Source organism: Coregonus clupeaformis, unplaced genomic scaffold (genome assembly GCF_020615455.1).
Source record: "Coregonus clupeaformis isolate EN_2021a unplaced genomic scaffold, ASM2061545v1 scaf0098, whole genome shotgun sequence".
Classification (NCBI taxonomy): domain Eukaryota; kingdom Metazoa; phylum Chordata; class Actinopteri; order Salmoniformes; family Salmonidae; genus Coregonus; species Coregonus clupeaformis.
This window is the reverse complement of record NW_025533553.1, coordinates 445,794-471,659: the sequence shown is the minus strand read 5'-3', so window position 1 is coordinate 471,659 and position 25,866 is coordinate 445,794. Positions and strand designations below refer to the sequence as shown.

Genomic DNA, 25,866 nt, shown 5'->3' with positions numbered 1-25,866 from the left:
TGTACTGTTGGTACTCATGAGAGTGCCTCCATGTGACCCACGGAATCTCCAGTGTAAAAATAGCAGCTTGGTCACAGAGAGGCAGACAGGCTAAAATACAGATGACTAACAACTAACAACTTTGTAAACAACTAAACAAGCAGTTGAAGTTACACAGAACACAGAAGCGGTCAATTTACACAGGTAAGAAAATGTATTTGTGTACGCAATGTCTTATCACTAATTGTACCTATGGATGTCTTCATTGTTTTCATATACGATTTATAGCTTAGGGGAAAATCTGGTTATTTTCACGCAATAATTGTGTGTTGTGCAGTGCAAGGTACAGACAAACTTCAGCAAACAACTGTTTTGGAACTAAAAGCAGAGCGAAACCAAGATGTTTCCATGTGAGATTGATAAAGGACCATTCAGACTCTTGAGCTGAAAGTAATATATATGAAGACATACATTTATAAAAGCATGCAATCCTGTTCAAGTGCTTGTTACCATGACTTCAGTTGTTTTATATATCAATAGTCAGTCACAGCAGTCTGTTCCTAAGTCTAAATATCAAATAGAATTTAACGAACATAGCCCCCCATAATTCCACCATTACTAAAGCCACAAGGTATCTTAATGTTATTCAAATTTACATACTTGTATAATTTTCTGACTTTTAAAGTGGAAGTTCAGGATTTTCTGGTTCATCACCATGCTGTAGTCTATGGGCCAGGAGAAAATGTCATCCATGTTTTGTTTTTCTTTAAAACCATCTAACATCAAGTAAAATCCTGAACTTCTCCATTAATGATTATTCAGTCTAGACTATTCAGCAAGGTTAAAGTCACGTCACATGTTTTCTAGGTTTCAGTGTGGTATGACTGTGGTCAGAGACCAAATGTGTCAGTGTGGTCAGAGGTATTACACCGTGAGGTGAGCTTAGCAAAGCCGACTGCTGTGACTGTTCTCATCAAAATGCTGTGGTGATGATTGATGTGCCACACATACAGAGTATGGTTACCTTTAGCATATATATATACAGTGGGGAGAACAAGTATTTGATACACTGACGATTTTGCAGGTTTTCCTACTTACAAAGCATGTAGAGGTCTGTACATTTTATCATAGGTACACTTCAACTGTGAGAGACGGAATCTAAAACAAAAATCCAGAAAATCACATTGTATGATTTTTAAGTAATTAATTTGCATTTTATTGCATGACATAAGTATTTGATATATCAGAAAAGCAGAACTTAAAATTTGGTACAGAAACCTTTGTTTGCAATTACAGAGATCATACGTTTCCTGTAGGTCTTGACCAGGTTTGTAAACACTGCAGCAGGGATTTTGGCCCACTCCTCCATACAGACCTTCTCCAGATCCTTCAGGTTCGGGGCTGTCGCTGGGCAATACGGACTTTCAGCTCCCTCCAAAGATTTTCTATTGGGTTCAGGTCTGGAGACTGGCTAGGCCACTCCAGGACCTTGAGATGCTTCTTACAGAGCCACTCCTTAGTTGCCGTGGCTGTGTGTTTCGGGTCGTTGTCATGCTGGAAGACCCAGCCACGACCCATCTTCAATGCTCTTACTGAGGGAAGGAGGTTGTTGGCCAAGATCTCGCAATACATGGCCCCATCCATCCTCCCCTCAATACGGTGCAGTCGTCCTGTCCACTTTGCAGAAAAGCATCCCCAAAGAATGATGTTTCCACCTCCATGCTTCACGGTTGGGATGGTGTTCTTGGGGTTGTACTCATCCTTCTTCTTCCTCCAAACACGGCGAGTGGAGTTTAGACCAAAAAGCTCTATTTTTGTCTCATCAGACCACATGACCTTCTCCCATTCCTCCTCTGGATCATCCAGATGGTCATTGGCAAACTTCAGACGGGCCTGGACATGCGCTGGCTTGAGCAGGGGGACCTTGCGTGTGCTGCAGGATTTTAATCCATGACGGCGTAGTGTGTTACTAATGGTTTTCTTTGAGACTGTGGTCCCAGCTCTCTTCAGGTCATTGACCAGGTCCTGCCATGTAGTTCTAGGCTGATCCCTCACATTCCTCATGATCATTGATGCCCCACAAGGTGAGACCTTGCATGGAGCCCCAGACCGATGGTGATTGACCGTCATCTTGAACTTCTTCCATTTTCTAATAATTCTCACCAAGCTGCTTGCCTATTGTCCTGTAGCCCATCCCAGCCTTGTGCAGGTCTACAATTTTATCCCTGATGTCCTTACACAGCTCTCTGGTCTTGGCCATTGTGGAGAGGTTGTTTGATTGAGTGTGTGGACAGGTGTCTTTTATACAGGTAACGAGTTCAAACAGGTGCAGTTAATACAGGTAATGAGTGGAGAACAGGAGGGCTTCTTAAAGAAAAACGAACAGGTCTGTGAGAGCCGGAATTCTTACTGGTTGGTAGGTGATCAAATACTTATGCAATGCAATAAAATGCAAATTAATGACTTAAAAATCATACAATGTGATTTTCTGGATTTTTGTTTTAGATTCCGTCTCTCACAGTTGAAGTGTACCTATGATGAAAATGACAGACCTCTACATGCTTTGTAAGTAGGAAAATCTGCAAAATCGGCAGTGTATCAAATACTTGTTCTCCCCACTGTATATATACACTGCTCAAAAAAATAAAGGGAACACTAAAATAACACATCCTAGATCTGAATGAATGAAATAATCTTATTAAATACTTTTTTCTTTACATAGTTGAATGTGCTGACAACAAAATCACACAAAAATTATCAATGGAAATCAAATTTATCAACCCATGGAGGTCTGGAATTGGAGTCACACTCAAAATTAAAGTGGAAAACCACACTACAGGCTGATCCAACATTGATGTAATGTCCTTAAAACAAGTCAAAATGAGGCTCAGTAGTGTGTGTGGCCTCCACGTGCCTGTATGACCTCCCTACAACGCCTGGGCATGCTCCTGATGAGGTGGCGTATGGTCTCCTGAGGGATCTCCTCCCAGACCTGGACAAAAGCATCCGCCAACTCCTGGACAGTCTGTGGTGCAACGTGGCGTTGGTGGATGGAGCGAGACATGATGTCCCAGATGTGCTCAATTGGATTCAGGTCTGGGGAACGGGCTGGCCAGTCCATAGCATCAATGCCTTCCTCTTGCAGGAACTGCTGACACACTCCAGCCACATGAGGTCTAGCATTGTCTTGCATTAGGAGGAACCCAGGGCCAACTGCACCAGTATATGGTCTCACAAGGGGTCTGAGGATCTCATCTCGGTACCTAATGGCAGTCAGGCTACCTCTGGCGAGCACATGGAGGGCTGTGCGGCCCCCCAAAGAAATGCCACCCTACACCATGACTGACCCACCGCCAAACCGGTCATGCTGGAGGATGTTACAGGCAGCAGAACGTTCTCCACGGCGTCTCCATTCTCCACGTCTGTCACATGTGCTCAGTGTGAACCTGCTTTCATCTGTGAAGAGCACAGGGCACTAGTGGCGAATTTGCCAATCTTGGTGTTCTCTGGCAAATGCCAAACGTCCTGCACGGTGTTGGGCTGTAAGCACAACCCCCACCTGTGGACGTCGGGCCCTCATACCACCCTCATGGAGTCTGTTTCTGACCGTTTGAGCAGACACATGCACATTTGTGGCCTGCTGGAAGTCATTTTGCAGGGCTCTGGCAGTGCTCCTCCTGCTCCTCCTTGCACAAAGGCGGAGGTAGCAGTCCTGCTGCTGGGTTGTTGCCCTCCTACGGCCTCCTCCACGTCTCCTGGTAGCGCCTCCATGCTCTGGACACTACGCTGACAGACACAGCAAACCTTCTTGCCACAGCTCGCATTGATGTGCCATCCTGGATGAGCTGCACGACCTGAGCCACTTGTGTGGGTTGTAGACTCTGTCTCATGCTACCACTAGAGTGAAAGCACCGCCAGCATTCAAAAGTGACCAAAACATCAGCCAGGAAGCATAGGAACTGAGAAGTGGTCTGTGGTCACCACCAGCAAAACCAGTCCTTTATTGGGGGTGTCTTGCTAATTGCCTATAATTTCCACCTGTTGTCTATTCCATTTGCACAACAGCATGTGAAATTTATTGTCAATCAGTGTTGCTTCCTAAGTGGACAGTTTGATTTCACAGAAGTGTGATTGACTTGGAGTTACATTGTGTTGTTTAAGTGTTCCCTTAATTTTTTTGAGCAGTGTATATACACTACCAGTCAAAAGTTTGGACACACCTACTCATTCAAGGGTTTTTCTTTCTTTTTTACTATTTTCTACATTGTAGAATAATCAAAACTATGAAATAACACATATGGAATCAAGTAGTAACCAAAAAAGTGTTAAACAAATCAAAATATATTTTATATTTGAGATTCTTCAAATAGCCTTCCTTTGCCTTGATGACAGCGTTGCACACTCTTGGCATTCTCTCAACCAGCTTCACCTGGAATGCTTTTCCAAAAGTTCACACATATGCTTAGCACTTGTTGGCTGCTTTTCCTTCACTCTGCCGTCCGACTCATCCAAAACCATCTCAGTTGGGTTGAGGTCGGGGGATTGTGGAGGCCAGGTCATCTGATGCAGCACTCCATCACTCTCCTTCTTGGTAAAAGAACCCTTACACAGCCTGGAGGTGTGTTGGGTCATTGTCCTGTTGAAAAACAAATGATAGTCCCACTAAGCCCAAAAGAGATGGGATGGCGTATCGCTGTAGAATGCTTTGATAGCCATGCTGGATAAGTGTGCCTTGATTTCTAAATAAATCACAGACAGTGTCACCAGCAAAGGACCCCCACACCATAACACCTCCTCCTCCATGCTTTACAGTGGGAACTACACATGCCGGAGATCATCCATTCACCCACACCGCATCTCACAAAGTCACTGCGGTTGGAACCAAAAATCTCCAATTTGGACTCCAGACCAAAGGACAAATTTCCACCGGTCTAATGTCCATTGGTCGTGTTTCTTGGCCCAAGCAGGTGTCTTCTTCTTATTGGTGTCCTTTAGTAGTGGTTTATTTGCAGCAATTCGACCATGAAGGCCTGATTCACACAGTCCCCTCTGAACAGTTGATGTTGAGATTTGTCTGTGACTTGAACTCTGTGAAGCATTTATTTGGGCTGCAATTTCTGAGGCTGGTAACTCTAATGAATTTATCCTCTGCAGCAGAGGTAACTCTGGTTCTTCCATTCCTGTGGTGGTCCTCATGAGAGCCATTTTCATCATAGCACTTGATGGTTTTTGCGACTGCACTTGAAGAAACTTTAAAAGTTTTTAAATGTTCCGTATTGAATGACCGTCATGTCTTAAAGTAATGATGGACTGTCGTTTCTCTTTGCTTATTTGAGCTGTTCTTGCCATAACATGGACTTGGTCTTTTGCCAAATATGGCTATCTTCTGTATACCTGACCCCCCCACACACACACCTTGTCACAACACAACTGATTGTCTCAAACGCATTAATAAATAAATACATTCCACAAATTAACTTTTAACAAGGCACACCTGTTAATTGAAATGCATTCCAGGTGACTACCTCATGAAGCTGGTTGAGAGAATGCCAAGAGTGTGCAAAGCTGTCATCAAGACAAAGCTCTAGCAGGGCAGAAATTTGACGAACTGACTTGTTAGAAAGGTGGCTGTCACGTCTCCTCCTGTTGCTCCCCTCCGGCACTCTGATTCGCCGGTCTACTGAGCCACCGGTATGAGTGCACCATCTCGGCTACACCGGAATGGAAACCCAACGCACCCTAATCACCTCCAGCGCACCTGCACCTCATCATCTCATCACCACCCCTATTTAGCCCTGGACTGTTCTGGATGATGTTGTGTGTGATTGTTTAGCTTCGTGTCGTTTACTCTATCTTTGTTATTTCTCTTGCTCATTGTTAAGTACACCTTGACCTTGTTAATTCCTGCGTCTGCCTCTTTGTATACTCAGTACGCGTCACAGAATTACACACCAAATGAAAATGGATGCAGCAGGTGTTTTTCCGAGTGCCTCGACCAGCAACAGCTTTCCCAGTTGAACGCCGCCATGCAGAAAGTGCTCCAAACTCTGCATAATCTGCCCGGCGCTCCGGTTCCACCTCGGGGAGCGCGAGTGCCCCCAATCCACCTGTTCCCGTGCTATCACCCACTCCTGCGGGAACCCTCGCCCTACCGGAGCGCTATGACGGTAAAACTACTAAATGTAGCGGCTTCCTGCTACAGGTTTCCCTTTATCTGGCGCGTCAGCCTGGGGCATATCCATCTGACCAAGCCAGGATAGCGCTGGTGATTTCGCTTCTTAAAGGAAAGGCACTGGATTGGGCCACGGCAGTCTGGGAAGGAGAGGAGGCAGTAGCACTTCCCTACCCCACCTTCCTCGCTAGGTTCATGGCGGTGTTTGATCATCCCACAGAGGGAAAGGACGGGGGTGAGCGTCTCCTCCATCTACAACAGAGAGAGGGGCCCGCGTCCGAGTACGCTCGTCTTCTGGCTGGAATGACCATGCTCTGCGCACGGCCTTCAGGAGAGGCTTACGGGAGGACATCAAGACGGAACTCGCATGTCGGGACGACGAGATGGACCTTGATACCCTCATCACCACGTCCATCCGTCTTGACGACATGTTGAGAGAGAGACGGCGTTCCCAACACCTCCCGGAGCCTCGACGCTCACCCCATCTGAGCTATGGAAGCCGCCCTGCTTCCGAGTCCATTCCCATGGGGGGCCAGTATGAAAAAAATAAAATAATGTATGCACTCACTAACTGTAAGTCGCTCTGGTTAAGAGCGTCTGCTAAATGACTAAAATGTAAAATTGCTACAATGTAAAAAATTGCAAAAATAAAGAAAAACCCTTTAATGAGTAGGTGTGTCCAAACTTTTTACTGGTAATGTATATAGCCTTCTTTTTTTTTTTGTTCAGCACTTATTGTGTACTTTATGTAGCATGATCCTTTTTTTAATCAATATCATCTGTATCAAAAAAAAAATTGAGGAGAAAGAGACTTTTCCTATTCAGCGTACTAAAAATTAAGCATGTCAAAGCATGTTTGTGCTATTCTAATCTCGCTTGGGGAAGCCTGTGCTTCCGATGCTAATACTTGTCTAAACAACTTTCGAGTATAGGTGGGAGGTATATGATAATCTTCCAAAGCTCTAGAAAATGCAAGTCAAGTCGCTCTTGATAAAAGTTTCTGTTAATTGACTCAAATCTAATGTACACATAAAAAACAAAGGGCACAAAACCAATTTTGGGGTTTTCAAAGGCACATCCTGCGCTATGGTATTAAAAGGAGTGTCAATTGGTAACAATTTCAATATGGAAACAAAGATATACACCTCTACATCTGAACTTGTACAGTGCCTTTCATATTGGCAGACACATTTAAAACACACAACACAGAATCAACAATCAACTGTGAGATTCATGGGTCAAATGGTTAGATACAGTTTTTGGATTGCCCTTGTTTCATGGTAAATTGTCATCTGGTTTTTAACAAGATATTAAACTTTACCCCCATGCTTGCTGCTTAACTGTTAGCTAAACCCAATCCTGTTTTAAATATAATTTTATAACAGATTTTCTCAATAGGATAGAGGCTTTGTTTGTGGGTAAATTGTAATGTTTTCACTTACCCTCAGTTTCTGTATTTATCCACAGGGGAAGTCAAAATGAGGGCGGAGAGGAGGGTTGATATACCAGTTTATGACATTTCACTGCTCAGAAACATTTGGGAAGGCAGAGTGAAAAAATACAAACACAAGCAGAAGAAGGAACACGAACGAGTACAGCAAAGCGCTCTGGCAAAGTATGTTTATTAATCAAAACTGAGGTTTGAGAACCATATCCTAGATTTATTCTCATAAGGAAAATTCAACCCAAAAACTATCTTTAGGTATTTGTATCATTAGTCCATTGTTAATATAGTCCCAGTTTTCCTTTAAGTCACCTAGATTACCAGTCTGTTTGTGCCATCATGCAACTCCTTGTTTTGAGCGGCAAAATATTTGGAATGACAAGAAGACTGGCATGATGGCACAAACAGACTGGTACCCAGGTAAACTAGATTCACCTGAGCTATGTGATAATGACTACATCCAACACCAGTGTCTTCCTCATTGCTCTCATCCAGCCAATGTATTTTCAACAATTGATGTTGCTGTGATGATCTGTGCGAACCATGCCTTTTGTAAATAAGCTACTACACAAATGTCAATGTTTCTAGAAAAACCTTTAAATGTTTTTCCCAAGGATCGATCAGCAATGGCAGTATCGCATAGCATGCAAGAAATTGAAGTCCAACGAAGTGGAAGTGCTCCAACACTACCTGGAGAGAACCGCTCTGAATGAAATTCAGCCCCACCAGGATGTACCAAACACAGGCAAGCTCAGCCAGATCCTTTACTGTTAGGTATCTGTTGTTAAAACAATGAAATCATTAGGACAGCAATCCCATATGTCCCGTGAACATTTTGAAAATGTATAAAAAAATTAAACACTGAAATATCCCATTTACATAAGTATTCAGACCCTTTACTCAGTACTTTGTTGAAGCACCTTTGGCAGCGATTACATTTTCGAGTCTTCTTGGGTATTACGCTACAAGCTTGGCACACCTGTATTTGGAGTTTCTCCCATTCTTCTCTGCAGATCCTCTCAAGCTCTGTCAGGTTGGATGGGGAGCGTCGCTGCACAGCTATTTTCAGGTCTCTCCAGAGATGTTCAATCGGTTTCAAGTCTGGGCTCTGGCTGGGCCACTCGAGGACATTCAGAGACTTGTCCCGAAGTAACTCCTGCGTTGTGTGCTTAGGGTCGTTGTCCTGTTGGAAGGTGAACCTTCGGCCCAGTCTGAGGTCCTGGGCGCTCTGGAGCAAGTTTTTATCAAGGATCTCTCTGTACTTTGCTCCGTTAATCTTTCTCTCGATCCTGACTAGTCTCCCAGTCCCTGCTGCAAAAAAAATATCCCCACAGCATGATGCTGCCACCACCATGCTTCACCCGGGATGGTGCCAGGTTTCCTCCAGACGTGACGCTTGGCATTCAGGCCAAAGAGTTCAATCTTGGTTTCCTCAGACCAGAGAATGTTGTTAGGTGCCTTTTGGCAAACTCCAAGCGGGCTGTCATGTGCCTTTTACTGAGGAGTGGCTTCCGTCTGGCCACTCTACCATAAAGGCCTGATTGGTGCAGTGCTGCAGAGATGGTTGTCCTTCTGGAAGGTTCTCCCATCTCCACAGAGGAACTCTAGAGCTCTGTCAGAGTGACCATCGGGTTCTTGGTCACCTCCCTGACCAAGGCCCTTCTTCCCCGATTGCTCAGTTTGCCCGGGCGGCCAGCTCTAGGATGAGAATTGGTGGTTCCAAACTAATTCCATTTAAGAATGATGGAGGCCACTGTGTTCTTGGGGACCTTCAATGCTGCAGACATTTTTTGGTACCCTTCCCCAGATCTGTGCCTCGACACAGTCCTGTCTCGGAGCTATACAGACAATTGCTTCGATCTTATGGCTTGGTTTTTGCTCTGACATGCACTGTCTACTGTGGGACCTTATATAGACAGGTGTGTGCCTTTCCAAATCATGTCCAATCAATTGAATTTACCACGGGTGGACTCCAAGTTGTAGAAACATCTCAAGGATGATCAATTGAAACACGATGCACCTGAGCTCAATTTCGAGTCTCATAGCAAAGGGTCTGATTTACTTATGTATTTCTGTTTTTTATTTGTAATAGATTTACAACATTTTCTAAAAACTTGTTTTCGCTTTGTCATTATGGGTTATTGTGTGTAGATTGAGGATTTTTTATTTATTTAATCAATTTTTAAATAAGGCTGTAACGTAACAATGTGGAAAAAGGGAAGGGGTCTGAATAGTTTCCGAATGCACTGTATATCTATCTGAATAAGTACTTGTTCCATAGTTACTATGCTCTCTCTCCGCTCGCTCTCAATCAATGCCATGCTCCACTCTTTAACTGACTGTTTCATCCTACAGATGCAAACCCCATATTTGAGGACATCAAATTCATTTTTGAGCTGGATGGTGATAAATGGACGGTAAATTGGCTCATACCATCTCATTCTTTTTCATCATGATTGTTTTCAGATAAAATCACTACCACTGTATGTATCCACACACTTGTTGTTTTCATGTTGTATTACTTTCAATGCAGGAACTTCCTGATAATCTTCTTGATACGACATACCTTCGAGAATGGCACATACGAAGAACTAAAATCTGCAAACTACCAGAGTGGATTGTGCAGTTTCCGGACCTCTGCGTATTGGATATACCCCAAAACGGAATTGACAAGCTGCCAGTTGAAATAGGTAATTATTATTTATCATGCATGTCCTCCTAATTGAAAATAAGAAAGCTGAAGTCTTTCTTTGTTACATTAGCTCATTAAACATCCCTAATTTGAATTCAATTGAAATGGGATTTAGAACATAGCTGTTTCTTCATTCCATTACATGTCTTTCCTATGTTTTTTTGTCAGGTCAATTAACAAAGTTGAGGATGCTGAAAGTGAATTACAATAGGCTGTCCAGTATTCCTCCAGAACTTGGTGAATGTGAGAATTTGGAGAGATTGGAGCTAACTGGAAATTATCTTGAACAGTTGCCTTTTGAGGTAAGGGGTATTTGTGTGATATGGCTTGTGTGGTATGATATCTTCAAAAGCGCCTTTATACCATGTTCTAACATGAGTCCATTTTCCTGATTTTGTTCAGTTTCCAATTGTGCCCAACATTTTTTGACAGGTGTAGACAATCAAAATACACATTGTGATCTGATTGTGATCAGATCTTCCTGCCCACCTCTGGAAGTAGTCAGGCACACATTGGATCTGGATATCTTAGAAGTGTAGACAGATCTGGGCCAGGTTTCGCAGTTCTGACACAACTTAAGCATTACGATGATAGTACCAGATGCAGTGTTTCCCAAGTTATTTATTTTTAAGTGTTTCCCAAACAAGCACGTAGAGTGAATCTGTAAGTGTGACAGCTAAGAGCATCGTTTTTTTCACATGATCTCGTTGGGGGAGCTGTCCAGTTCCCTGGTGCTGAAATCACACACACAACTAATAGCCCACATTTCACAGATTAGTTTTATGAATGAAAATAAATAATCAAACCATTTGTCATGTAATGTTAAATTGATTTGAATCTATCGTCTTCTTTCTACAGTGCTTTAGCTCTATTGCTGAGCGATCAACCGAAATGTCGGTTATTTTTCTTTTTTTTAAACAACTAATTTAATGTTGGTAGTTATTCTTTCTGTGAGCTCAATGCGCACATTGCACAGTTTCTCTAGAGATCAATCAGATCAAGCAGGCTATGGTGTGAAATAGGATTTTAGAAGTGGCGTCTTTATTTTATTACTTACCATTAATGCCGTCTTTTGTGTGCTTATCAATATACGAGCACCTTTTTTCAAGTTTTACGTTTTAATGTCACATGCAGTACAGTGAAATGCCTTTCTTGCAAACTCAAAACCCAACAATGCAATAATCAATAACAATGCAATACTAGAAGAAAAAAAACACAAGAAATAAGAACAAATATGAAGAACACAATAGGTAAGCATACTATATACAGGGTCAGTTCCAACCACATTTACGATGTGCAGGGATACTGGCATGATGGAGGTCAAATCAAATCAAATTTTATTTGTCATATGCGACGAATACAACAGGTGTACACCTTGCCGTGAAATGCTTACTTACAAGCCCTTAACCAACAATGCAGTTCAAGAAATAGAGTTAGGAACATATTTACTAAATAAACTAAAGTAAAGAAAATGAAATAAAATCCAAAAGTAACACATGAAAATTACATAACAATAATGAGGCTATATACAGGGGGTACCGGTACTGAGTCAATGTGCGGGGCTACAGATTAGTCGAGGTAATTTATAAATAATAAACAGCGAGTAGCAGCAGTGTAAAAACAAAGGGGTGGCCATTTGATTAACTGTTCAGCAGTCTTATGGCTTGGGGGTAGAAGCTGTAAAGGAGCCTTTTGGTCCTAGACTCGGCGCTCCGGTACCGCTTGCCGTGCAGTAGCAGAGAGAACAGTCTATGACTTGGGTGTCTGGAGTCCTTGATAATTTTTTGGGGCTTCCTCTGACACCTTCTAGTATATACAGTGGGGAGAACAAGTATTTGATCCCCTGCTGATTTTGTACGTTTGCCCACTGACAAAGACATGATCAGTCTATCATTTTAATGGTAGGTTTATTTGAACAGTGAGAGACAGAATAACAACAAAATAATCCAGAAAAACGCATGTCAAAAATGTTATAAATTGATTTGCATTTTAATGAGGGAAATAAGTATTTGACCCCTCTGCAAAACATGACTTAGTACTTGGTGGCAAAACCCTTGTTGGCAATCACAGAGGTCAGACGTTTCTTGTAGTTGGCCAGCAGGTTTGCACACATCTCAGGAGGGATTTTGTTCCACTCCTCTTTGCAGATCTTCTCCAAGTCATTAAGGTTTCGAGGCTGACGTTTGGCAACTCGAACCTTCAGCTCCCTCCACAGATTTTCTATGGGATTAAGGTCTGGAGACTGGCTAGGACACTCCAGGACCTTAATGTGCTTCTTCTTGAGCCACTCCTTTGTTGCCTTGGCCGTGTGTTTTGGGTCATTGTCATGCTGGAATACCCATCCACGACCCATTTTCAATGCCCTGGCTGAGGGAAGGAGGTTCTCACCCAAGATTTGACGTTACATGGCTCCGTCCATCGTCCCTTTGATGCGGTGAAGTTGTCCTGTCCCCTTAGCAGAAAAACACCCCCAAAGAATAATGTTTCCACCTCCATGTTTGACAGTGGGGATGGTGTTCTTGGGGTCATAGGCAGCATTCCTCCTCCTCCAAACACGGCGAGTTGAGTTGATGCCAAAGAGCTCCATTTTGGTCTCATCTGACCACAACACTTTCACCCAGTTCTCCTCTGAATCATTCAGATGTTCATTGGCAAACTTCAGACAGCCCTGTATATGTGCTTTCTTGAGCAGGGGGACCTTGCAGGCACTGCAGGATTTCAGTCCTTCACGGCGTAGTGTGTTACCAATTGTTTTCGTGGTGACTATGGTCCCAGCTGCCTTGAGATCATTGACAAGATCCTCCCGTGTAGTTCTGGGCCGATTCCTCACCGTTCTCATGATCATTGCAACTCCACGAGGTGAGATCTTGCATGGAGCCCCAGGCCGAGGGAGATTGACAGTTATTTTGTGTTTCTTCCATTTGCGAATAATCACACCAACTGTTGTCACCTTCTCACCAAGCTGCTTGGCGATGGTCTTGTAGCCCATTCCAGCCTTGTGTAGGTCTACAATCCTGTCCCTGACATCCTTGGAGAGCTCTTTGGTCTTGGCCATGGTGGAGAGTTTGGAATCTGATTGATTGATTGCTTCTGTGGACAGGTGTCTTTTATACAGGTAACAAACTGAGATTAGGAGCACTCCCTTTAAGAGTGTAGAAGGATTACTTTTATACTATTATAATTAGGATATAATTATTGTCAGATTTGCCAAATGGAGGGCGAGGGAGAGCTTTGTATGCGTCTCTGTGTGTGGAGTAAAGGTGGTCTAGAGTTTTTTTTCCTTTGGTTGCTCTGGTAGAAATTAGGTAAACAGATTTAAGTTTGCCTGCATTAAAGTCCCCGGCCACTAGGAGCGCAGCTTCTGGATGACCATTTTCTTGTTTGCTTATGGCCTTGTTGAGTGTGGTCTTAGTGCCAGCATGTATCGGGGTAAGGTGACTAGGCAACAGGATATAGGATACACAGAGTAGCAGCAGCTTGTATCTGAGTGGGTGTGCGTATGTGTAGAGTCAGTATAAATGAGTGTGGATATTATGTGTGAGTGAGCAGATGGAGTGAATGTGTGTGTGACCTTTTATTTTTACACACTGTAGGGCCCTGTGAGAGTGCAGTGCAAAAATAAAATGTCAATAAGGGTACAAGGTTAATTCAGATAGTCCGTGTAGCTATTTTGTTAGCTATTTATCATTCTTATTGCTTGGGGATAGAAGCTGTTCAAGAGCCTGTTGGTGCAAGACTTGATGCACCGGTATCGCTTTCCGTGCAGAAGCAGAGAGAATAGACTATGGCTTGGGTGGTTGGAGTCTTTAATAATTTTCCGGGCCTTCCTACTACACCGCCTGATATAGAGGTCCTGGATGGCAGGGAGCTCGGACCCAGTGATGTACTGGACTGTACGCACGAACATCTGTAGCGCCATGTGATCGAGGGCGATGCTATTGCCATACCAGGCAGTGATGCAGCCAGTCAAAATGCTCTCAATGGTACAGCTGTAGAACTTTTTGAGGATTTGAAGACCCATGCCAAACCTTTTCAACCTCCAGAGGGGTAAGAGGTGCTGTCGCGCCTTCTTCACGACTGTGCACGTGTTTGGACAATTTTAAGTCTTTGGTGATTTGGAAACCAAGGAACTTGAAGCACCTCTTAAACCAAGGAACCCCCCCGGGGATCGAACCCACTACCTTGGCGTTACAAGCGCCGTTACAAGCGCCGTGGTAGAGCACGGCGTTACAAGCGCCGTGCTCTACCAGCTGAGCTACAGAGGACTTCCTCCCTGTAGGCTGACTCGTCGCTGGTGATCAGGCCTACCACCGTCGTGTCGTCAGCAAACTTGATGATGGTGTTGGAGTCGTGTGTGGCCACGCAGTTGTGGGTAAACAGGGAGTACAGGAGGGGACTAAGCACACACCCCTGTGGGGCCCTTGTGTTGAGGGTCAGCGTGGCGGAGGTGATGTTCCCTACCCTCACCACCTGGGCTCGGCCCGTCAGCAAGTACAGGATCCAGTTGCGGAGGGAGGTGTTCAGACCCAGAGTCTTAAGCTTGGTGACGAGCTTGGAGGGGACAATGGTGTTGAACGCTAAGCTGTAGTCAATGAACAGCATTCTCACATACTCCTCTTATCTAGGTGGGTGAGGGCAGTGTGGAGAGCAATTGAGAATGCGTCATTTATGAATCTGTTGGGGTGGTATGCAAATTGGAGTGGGTCTTGGGTGTCAGCCTCTATCCTTTAAAGAAAATAATTTGAATTAGTCACACAAAGGTTTACTGTGCGTGAAGTTTCAAATGCATTCTGTCAATACTAAATAATGTGATAGGTATTTACACACAAAAACATTTGAATAATAAAATATTTAATCAGTTGTCTTCCTCAAATGAAGGGGATGATGACACGATCTTTGCAAGAGGGAGGGATTCTGATTTCATTGGTCTTCAACTCGTAGCTCAAACACTTCATTCAGGATAAATGGAATTAGCCTTGAGTTAGCCTGCCCCGGAGCAGGTTAGATCTGAAGGATTCGTTGCCATAGAAATGTACCTGACTAAAAGGTGAGCCACATTCGTATGACTGGTTATCCCGAGTTGAAGTCAGAGTTGACCAAAGTTACCTCACTAATTCCTCAAACCTGATGTGTACGATACTCCTCTGGTCTCAAAGACTATACGAAACATAGTAAACGAAAATTCAAAATGAACACTAACCCTTTAACCTAACCCCTAGCCTAGCTAACGTTTGCCACCTAGCTAATGTTAGCGTTAGCCACCTAGCAAACATTAGCTACAACAAATTGGAATTCACAACATATCATATTTATTGCATATTTTGAACATATTGTATGAATTGCAATTTGTAACATATCATACTAATTGTAATTTGTAACATATCATACGAAATGGATGATGGACATCCACAAAGTAATACATACAAACGTAACATATCATACTAATTAGTGTCCCGGATTTTCGTTTACTATGTTACGTCTACCCCTAAGTCCAGGTTGCAGCATTCAGGCAATGTTGGTCGGCTGATTGAGGGCAACACAAGGTAGAGCAGTCTGAGTATCTCCTCTCGTGGGAGCCTGTATTTTTTAAGGAAAGACCCATCATTGTGAGTCTGCAACGGGCTCAGGTTGTTGTGAATATGTGCATTTACAGTGCATTCGGAAAGTATTCAGACCCCTTGACTTTTTCCACATTTTGTTACATTAAATCCTTATTCTAAAATGGATTAAATTGTTATTTTCTCTCATAAATCTACACACAATACCCCATAATGACAAAGCAAAAACTGTTTTTTATAAATTTTTGCAAATGTATTAAAAAACAACTGAAATATTCCATTTACATAAGTATCCAGACCCTTTACTCAGTACTTTGTTGAAGCACCTTTGGCAGCGATTACAGCCTCAAGTCTTCTTGGGTATGACACTACAAGCTTGGCACACCTGTATTTCAGGAGTTTCTCCCATTCTTCTCTGCAGATCCTCTCAAGCTCTGTCAGGTTGGATGGGGAGCGTCGCTGCACAGTGATTTTCAGGTCTCTCCAGAGATGTTAGATCGGGTTCAAGTCCGGGCTCTGGCTGGGCCACTCAAGGACATTCAGAGACTTGTCCCGAAGCCACTCCTGCGTTGCCTTGGCTGTGTGCTTAGGGTCGTTGTCCTGTTGGAAGGTGAACCTTCGCCCCAGTCTGAGGTCCTGAGTGCTCTGGAGCAGGTTTTCATCAAGGATCTCTATGTACTTTGCTCCGTTCATCTTTCCCTCGATCCTGACTAGTCTCCCAGTCCCTGCCACTGAAAAACATCCCCACAGCATGATGCTGCCACCACCATGCTTCACCGTAGGGATGGTGCCAGGTTTCCTCCAGACGTGACGCTTGGTATTCAGGCCAAATAGTTCAATCTTGGTTTCATCAGACCAGAGAATCTTGTTTCTCATGGTCTGAGAGTCTTTAGGTGCCTTTCGGCAAACTCCAAGCGGGCTGTCATGTGCCTTTTACTGAGGAGTGGCTTCCGTCTGGCCACTCTACCATAAAGGCCTGATTAGTGGAGTTCTGCAGAGATGGTTGTGTTTCTGTAAGGTTCTCCCGTCTCCACAGAGTTACTCTGGAGCTCTGTCAGAGTGCCCATCGGGTTCTTGGTCACCTCCCTGACCAAGGCCCTTCTCCCCCATTCTCTGTTTGGCCGGGTGGCCAGATCTAGGAAGAGACTTGGTGGTTCCAAACTTCTTCCATTTAAGAAGGATGGAGGCCACTGTGTTGTTGGAGACCTTCAATGCTGCAGACATTTTTTGGTACCCTTCCTCAGATCTGTGCCTCGACACAATCCTGTCTCTGAGCTCTACGGACAATTCCGTCGACCTCATGGCTTGGTTTTTGCTCTGACATTCATTGTCAACAGTGGGACCTTATATAGACAGGTGTGTGCCTTTCTAGATCATTTCCAATCAATTGAATTTACCACAGGTGGACTCCAATCAAGTTGTAGAAACATCTGAAGGATGCGCCTGAGCTCAATTTTGAATCTCATAGCAAAGGGTCTGAATACTTATGTAAATAAGCTATTTCTGTTTTCGCTTTGTCATTATGGGGTATCGTGTGTAGATTGATGATGGGGGAAAAAAAACGATTGCATCCATTTTAGAATAAGGCTGTAATGTAACAAAATGTGGAAAAAGTCAAGAGGTCTGAATACTTTCCGAATGCACTGTATATACACCAACCAACTGCACGGCCGCCAGTTATGTTAGAGAGCAACAATCCTCTGAATAGCAGCCTTGCTGTATTATTGTTGTTCCGCTGACCTCTGACAATAGCTGGGTGTTTATAGCGTCCTTCCAATTTGCACCTTGGCAAATATTCTACAAATGTCTTGAACTCTATTGGAGGGATGCGACCCCATTCTTCCTCGAGAAATTCCGTAATTTGTTGTTTTGTTGATGGTGGTGGAAAATGCTGTCCCAGGCGCCTCTCCAGAATCTCCCATAAGTGTTCAATTGTGTTGAGATCTGGTGACTGAGACGGCCATGGCATATGGTTTACATCATTTTCATGCTCATCAAACCATCGTGACCACTCGTGCCCTGTAGATGGTGGCATTGTCATCCTATGGGGGCATAGCCATGGTAGCCAAAATAATGGCCAAAATAATGCCCTGTCCAGTATTTGTATATATGACCCTAAGCATGATGGGATGTTAATTGCTTAATTGACTCAGGAACCACACCTATGTGGAAGCACCTGCTTTCAATATACTTTGTATCCCTCATTTACTCAAGTGTTTCCATTATTTTGGCAGTATTAGAACCAGGTATTTCCAGTGAGTGTTCAAAACATTAAGAACACTCTTTCAATGACATAGACTGACTAGGTGAATGCTATTATCCCTTATTGATGTCACCTGTTAAATCCACTTCAATCAGTGTAGATGAAGGGAAGGAGACCGGTTAAAGAAGGATTTTTAAGCCTTGAGACAATTGAGACATGGATTGTGTATGTGTGCCATTCAGAGGGTGAATGGGCAAGACAAAATATTTGAGTGCCTTTGAACGGGGTATGCTGGTAGGTGCCAGGCGCACCGGTTTGTGTCAAAAACTGCAACGCTGCTGGGTTTTTCAAGCTCAACAGTTTCCCGTGTGTATCAAGAATGGTCCACCACCCAAAGGACATCCAGCCAACTTGACACAACTGTGGGAAGCATTGGCGTCAACATGGGCCAGCATCCCTGCTGGACGATTTTGACACCTTAAAGTCCATGCACCGATTAATTGAGGCTGTTCTGAGGGGGGTGCAACTCGATATTAGGAAGGTGTTCTTAATGTTTTGTACACTGTGTGTATACTGTACATTAACAAGCAACAATGGCGAACCACAACCGTGCGAAAGCTAAACAAAAAGGCAAAAGGTCTCATTCTGTGATAATGTTTTATCAGGCCCTAACTGTAGGGATGTTTTTTTTCTTTCTTGCTTCTGCTCTTCTATGTAAGCAGAGAATAAATCGGAGTCTTTGTTTCAGTTAAGCAATCTCAAGAAGGTCACACATCTGGATATAGCAGAAAACAATTTTGCCAGCATACCCATCTGTGCTCTTCGTATGACAAGCCTACAATTGTTGGACATGAGTATCAACATGTTGACGGATTTGCCTGAGGATATGGACAGGTATGTGAAGCATAGCCTTAATGCTATAACAGATTACCATTTCATCATTCATCACTCACACATTACCATCATTGTTGATTATCATCATGATCATCTAATGATAAAGGTTTCATATTGTAAATTATATTAAAATTGTGATAATTAAGTAATACATGCTTCAACTCTGGGTGGGGGCAACCTTCTGCCTGGAGAGCTACTGGGTGTGCAGGCTTTTTCTCCAACTCAGCTGAAAGCAGCTGCTCATCAGGATCTTGATTAGCTGGGGTGTATTTGCTAGTGCACACCGTAGCAAAACATTTTGCAACGGAAAATGTTCTGCAAGGAAAACTAGTTTATTTTTGGACAAATTCACATAGGACCCTCCCCATTTTGTCTCATTTTCTTCTGTTTAGTTCCTAGTGAATACACCCCTGAATTAGATGTGTGTTGGGTTGAGGTAAAAGCCTGTACCTTGTAGCTCTCTAGGAGGAGGGTTGGCCACCGCTTCTTTAACTATTCCCAATATCTCCTGTGTCCGTTTCAGGTTGGAAGAATTGGAATCCTTGTTTGTTCATAAGAATAACATGTCGTATTTGCCAAAGTGTTTGGTAAATATCACTACACTCAAGATGATTGTTGTTAGTGGAGACACATTGATCTGCTGGCCTTCAGGGCTTAAAGACAATCCTGCCATCAAGTAAGTCTGACGAGATGACAGCGTGTATAGTATCATAATACCTCTGTATAACTATGCCTGGTGGTCACATATACACTATATATACAAAGGTATGTGGACACCCCTTAAAATTAGTAGATTCGGCTATATCTGCCACACCCGTTGCTGACAAGTGTATAAAATCGAGCACACAGCCATGCAATCTCCATAGACAAACATTGGCAGTAGAATGGCCCGTACTGAAGAGCTCAGTGACTTCCAACGTGGCACCGTCATAGGATGCCACCTTTCCAAAAGTCAGTTAGTCAATTTTTGTCCCTACTAGAGCTGCCCCGGTCAACTGTAAGGGCTGTTACTGTGAAGTGGAAACATCTAGGAGCAACAACGGCTCAGCCGCGAAGTTGCAGGCCACACAAGCTCACAGAACGGGACTGCCGAGTGCTGAGTAGCGTAGCGTGTAAGAATCGTCTGTCCTCGGTTGCAACACTCACTACTGAGTTCCAAACTGCCTCTGAAAGCAATGTCAGCACAATAACTGTTCGTCGGGAGCTTCATGAAATGGGTTTCCATGGCCGAGCAGCTGCACACAAGCCTAAGATCACCATGCGCAATGCCAAGCGGTGGCTGGAGTGGTGTAATGCTCACCACCATTGAACTCTGGAGCAGTGGAAACGTGTTCTCTTGAGTGATGTATCACGCTTCACCATCTGGCAGTCCGACAGACGAATCTGGGTTTGGCGGATACCAGGAGAACGCTACCTGCCCCAATGCATAGTGCCAACTGTAAAGTTTGGTGGAGGAGGAATAATGGTCTGGGGCTGTTCTTCATGGTTCGGTCTAGGTCCCTTAGTTTCAGTGAAGGGAAATCTTAACGCTACAGCATACAATTAAATTCTAGACAATTCTGTGCTTCCAACTTTGTGGCAACAGTTTGGGTAAGGCCCTTTCCTGTTTTAGCATGACAATGCCCCCATGCACAAAGTGAGGTCCATACAGAAATGGTTTGTCGAGATCGGTGTGGAAGAACTTGACTGGCCTGCACAGAGCCCTGACCTCAACCCCATCGAACACCTATGGGATTATTTGGAACACCGACTGCGAGCCAGGCCTAATCGCCCCAACATCTGTGCACGACCTCACTAATACTCTTGTGGCTGACTGGAAGCAAGTCCCCGCAACAATGTTCCAACATCTAGTGGAAAGCCTTCCCAGAAGAGAGGAGGCTGTTATAGCAGCAAAGGGGGGGACCAACTCCATATTAATGCCCATGATTTTGGAATGAGATGTTCGACAAGCAGGTGTCCATATACTTTTGGTCATGTAGTGTACCTCTCGAAGTTCATTTATTACCTTCTATTCAGTCTCCAGAATCATTCCCCACACTGTCTATCTCCTGGGCCCAGTATTTCAAAACATTTAATCCAGATCAAAATGATCCTGCATTAAATTCAGTTCTCCCTTCAGATGTGGTCCCTCCTCATTTTTTCCAACAGTTGAATAAATGCAAAACGGAATCAAATCTGTAACATATCACATCATATACTACAACAAAGATCATGTTATATGATCTCATGACATTTGGTCTAATGAAGGGGGAACAAAATCAAATGGGGGAACCGGATTGAGACAACACAGGATAATTTTGATCTGTATTAAAAAAACTGGGCCCAGATGATAAATATTCAATAAAAAATGTGATATGCCTTTTTCTTTTCAGATTCATTAAGCTATATGACAACACGGTTGATGAGATAATGGAGGGGGATGATGAGATATTGGAAACAAGGCAAGACCATCACAAAGAATTTATGCAGACATACATTGACACGGTGAAGGACAGAGGTAAGAGATGGCTTTTCATATGTGGGTTGTTTCGCTGTTGGACAAGCTAGTAATCACTTAGCAAGACATTAGATCCATCCACCGCAGACCATTTCTTTACTTTTATTTTTTTTTTATTGACATTTTAGTCATTATAGCAGACACTCTTATCCAGAACGACTTACAATTAGTGAGTGCATACATTTTTCATACTGGCCCCCCGTGGGAATCGAACCCACAACCCTTGCGTTGCAAGCGCCATGCTCTACCAACTGAGCTACAGAAGGGCCACTCAAGGCATTCATATGTCTAATACTGTATTATTGTGTAGCCTATAAATGTAGAGTTTGATAAGTAAATGTATGATTTCTCTCCAGAAACTGCCCCAACATACACCACCAAAGTGTCATTCTCATGCTGTCTGTAATGGAGATTCAGATGACCAGAAGAAAACGGACAACCATGCTGCACTGCATGTCACTCCTCTGAACACTTGTAAACAGCCGAGTTCCAGGCTGACTACACTGCAGATGCATGCAAAAACTCATAACATCTGGATAGATGTTTAACAAAGGGGCATAGGCATGTAATGATCTTTACTTGTCAGTGTTCCAAGCGGGATATTATTTACCTAAACATGCAAACACCATCAGATAGAATTCATAGCAAGCAGTGCATTGGGTTAGTCAGATTTGAGTAAATATAACAGAAGAGATGAACTGGAATGACATTCACTCTCATGGGATGGGTTGCCAAAAATAACAAACTGAAGCCACACCCCCAATAAGGCACGAATATGACTGCAATTAAGCGTATATCATTGTGCTTCTATGCCACTGTCTATTTCATTTGTTCATTTAGCAAACAAGACAGCTCATAATCCAGTTCCTTTATCACAGTCAACCACCTATATTTGAGCTTTTATTAGCTATAAAATTCCAAATGTTTATCTTTGCCCCATGGCAAAATGTGTAGAATTGCAGGAAATTAGCTTCAGGAGATCAGCTTAATATTGCAGATAGATTGTAACTTCCATCAATGTAGTTGTCTGCATCACTTCCAATCCCCCATGTTTATATATATATATATATATATATATATATATATATACACACACACACATATATACATATACATATACATACACACATACATTATTAGTTATCTTGTTATTATTTGTTGTTAGTTGTTATTAGTCCCATCCAACACCTCCCATCTACAGTGGGGAAAAAAAGTATTTAGTCAGCCACCAATTGTGCAAGTTCTCCCACTTAAAAAGATGAGAGAGGCCTGTAATTTTCATCATAGGTACACGTCAAACATGACAGACAAAATGAGGAAAAAAAATCCAGAAAATCACATTGTAGGATTCTTTATGAATTTATTTGCAAATTATGGTGGAAAATAAGTATTTGGTCAATAACAAAAGTTTCTCAATACTTTGTTATATACCCTTTGTTGGCAATGACACAGGTCAAACGTTTTCTGTAAGTCTTCACAAGGTTTTCACACACTGTTGCTGGTATTTTGGCCCATTCCTCCATGCAGATCTCCTCTAGAGCAGTGATGTTTTGGGGCTGTCGCTGGGCAACACAGACTTTCAACTCCCTCCAAAGATTTTCCATGGGGTTGAGATCTGGAGACTGGCTAGGCCACTCCAGGACCTTGAAATGCTTCTTACAAAGCCACTCCTTCGTTGCCCGGGCGGTGTGTTTGGGATCATTGTCATGCTGAAAGACCCAGCCACGTTTCATCTTCAATGCCCTTGCTGATGGAAGGAGGTTTTCACTCAAAATCTCACGATACATGGCCCCATTCATTCTTTCCTTTACACGGATCAGTCGTCCTGGTCCCTTTGCAGAAAAACAGCCCCAAAGCATGATGTTTCCACCCTCATGCTTCACAGTAGGTATGGTGTTCTTTGGATGCAACTCAGCATTCTTTGTCCTCCAAACACGACGAGTTGAGTTTTTACCAAAAAGTTCTATTTTGGTTTCATCTGACCATATGACATTCTCCCAATCCTCTTCTGGATCATCCAAATGCACTCTAGCAAACTTCAGACGGGCCTGGACATGCACTGGCTTAAGCAGGGGGACACGTCTCGTACTGCAGGATTTGAGTCCCTGGCTGCGTAGTGTGTTACTGATGGTAGGCTTTGTTACTTTGGTCCCAGCTCTCTGCAGGTCATTCACTAGGTCCCCCCGTGTGGTTCTGGGATTTTTGCTCACCGTTCTTGTGATCATTTTGACCCCACGGGGTGAGATCTTGCATGGAGCCCCAGATCGAGGGAGATTATCAGTGGTCTTGTATGTCTTCCATTTCCTAATAATTGCTCCCACAGTTGATTTCTTCAAACCAAGCTGCTTACCTATTGCAGATTCAGTCTTCCCAGCCTGGTGCAGGTCTACAATTTTGTTTCTGGTGTCCTTTGACAGCTCTTTGGTCTTGGCCATAGTGGAGTTTGGAGTGTGACTGTTTGAGGTTGTGGACAGGTGTCTTTTATACTGATAACAAGTTCAAACAGGTGCCATTAATACAGGTAACGAGTGGAGGACAGACGAGCTTCTTAAAGAAGAAGTTACAGGTCTGTGAGAGCCAGAAATCTTGCTTGTTTGTAGGTGACCAAATACTTATTTTCCACCATAAATTGCAAATAAATTCATTAAAAATCCTACAATGTGATTTTCTGGAATTGTTTTTCTCATTTTGTCTGTCATAGTTGACGTGTACCTATGATGAAAATTACAGGCCTCTCATCTTTTTAAGTGGGAGAACTTGCACAATTGGTGGCTGACTAAATACTTTTTTCCCCCACTGTATATATAACTATAAAAAAATATATATCTATTCAAATATCCTGCATATCTTATTTTCCATCATTATCAATTAATATGCATAACAATGTTGGCAGTTCATGTGCAGGATCTCAACATACAACCCAGATTGCCATTGTATTACATTTAATTTATTGACAAGCAATTATTATCCTAGCAAATAATTACCGCGGTCCATCCCATACCCCCCAAAATTCTTCTCTTTGCCCTATGGCAAAATGTGTAAAATCCCACCCCAAAAAATTATTACTAAATATTATAGAATTGGCCCACCCAAATTTCTGCAGGCCCACCCACCAACAAATTTGTCTACACCACAGTTTTAACATATAAGCTAACTCCATCATATGATATAGCAATCTGATGCCGACGCAGTCGATGACATAGCACACAACCATTGGTTGATGCAATGCAATGTCTGCAATGAAGTCGGCCTGGAACTCTCCCAGTAATTGCACCTGGTAATATGCTACTTGAACAGTTCAAGTATAAAGATTATGGATGGGTTAATGTTGTGCCATGATTACTAGTCTATGTTGGAGTGCAATATAATTTTTTTATTTTGCAATATAGTATGCTGTATTGTTGTAAATTGTGTTTTTACTTGATGCATCAAATGCCTTTTGGGGACCTTGCATTTTTTGTTTGCATTTTGCATGGTCCCCCACTTTTTAATCCATGATCAATAAGGCTTGTAAAGAGATCGTAAATTACATTACAATATTAATATACATTTGGTAAGTGTATGATTAGTGCAGATTGGGCTAGCACTAGCTTCAATATTTACGAAAAGGTCTCTCACATGTTATGGGAGACCATAAAGAGGTTGTAATATAGTACATTTGTTCTGATGTGACCAAACACTTGTGGCAGTGCAATAGTGAAAGGCCTGAATGTAGGTAGGGTTATTTGTTTCTAACTTTTTTCTCAAATAAATAATGATTTGTCAATAAGTTTACTGAATGAGTGTCTGGGATGCTGAGTGTTTTGCAAGAGAGCAGTTTGTATGATTTGTTATAGACAATGCTGTATGATTAAACACTTTTAAAAAGTTTCATCATTTGTCTGCACTCTGATATCAAGAGCAAATATGAGGAATACTTTTCACATAATACCCACATAATGGTCATAATTAGTGGATTATAAAATCCATGCATACTAGTGTAGATTATGTAATGCAGACATCCAACAATTGCTATACATTTCTTTATTATTATTATTGTAGATATTATTCAGAATTATGATTTAAGATAAAACAAAGCTATTACAAATGCACAACCCATGAAGAAATCATTCAACATTATTTTAAAAAAGACCAGTAACAACTGCTCAAAATACACCGAGCAAAAATATAAACGCAACATGTAAAGTCTTGGTCCCATGTTTCATGAGCTGAAATAAAACATCCCAGAAATGTTCCATACGCACAAAAAGCGCACTTCTCTCAAATTGTGCACAAATTTGTTTTACATCCTTGTTAGTGAGCATGCTGCTGAGTGGTGCTGAGAAGTATTTCTGTCTGTAATAAAACCCTTTTGTGGGGAAAAACTCATTCTGATTGCCTGGGCCTTGCTCCCATTGGGTTGGCCTGGCTGTCAAATGGGTGGGCCT

The 25,866-nt window shown here is 42.8% G+C and overlaps 1 protein-coding gene across 1 annotated transcript; it reads left to right on the top strand.

Annotated features, from left to right (window-relative positions):
* Positions 1-22,430, top strand: lrrc2 (leucine rich repeat containing 2). The gene is made up of 10 exons (XM_041899919.1): positions 1-183; positions 7,619-7,766; positions 8,210-8,340; positions 9,951-10,012; positions 10,129-10,285; positions 10,456-10,589; positions 18,797-18,942; positions 19,466-19,618; positions 21,315-21,439; positions 21,796-22,430. Exons 2-10 carry the CDS (start codon positions 7,630-7,632, stop codon positions 21,843-21,845), a joined length of 1,095 nt encoding a protein of 364 aa, XP_041755853.1. The 5' UTR covers positions 1-183; positions 7,619-7,629; the 3' UTR covers positions 21,846-22,430.
* The last annotated feature ends 3,436 nt before the right edge of the window (positions 22,431-25,866 follow it).

Coding starts and splice junctions, on each gene's coding strand:
- lrrc2 (XM_041899919.1), top strand. CDS start 7,630: ATGAGGGCGGAGAGGAGGGTTGATATACCAGTTTATGACATTTCACTG. Junction 8,341..9,950: donor CCAGGATGTACCAAACACAG/GCAAGCTCAGCC, acceptor TTCATCCTACAG/ATGCAAACCCCATATTTGAG. Junction 19,619..21,314: donor AAAGACAATCCTGCCATCAA/GTAAGTCTGACG, acceptor TTTTCTTTTCAG/ATTCATTAAGCTATATGACA.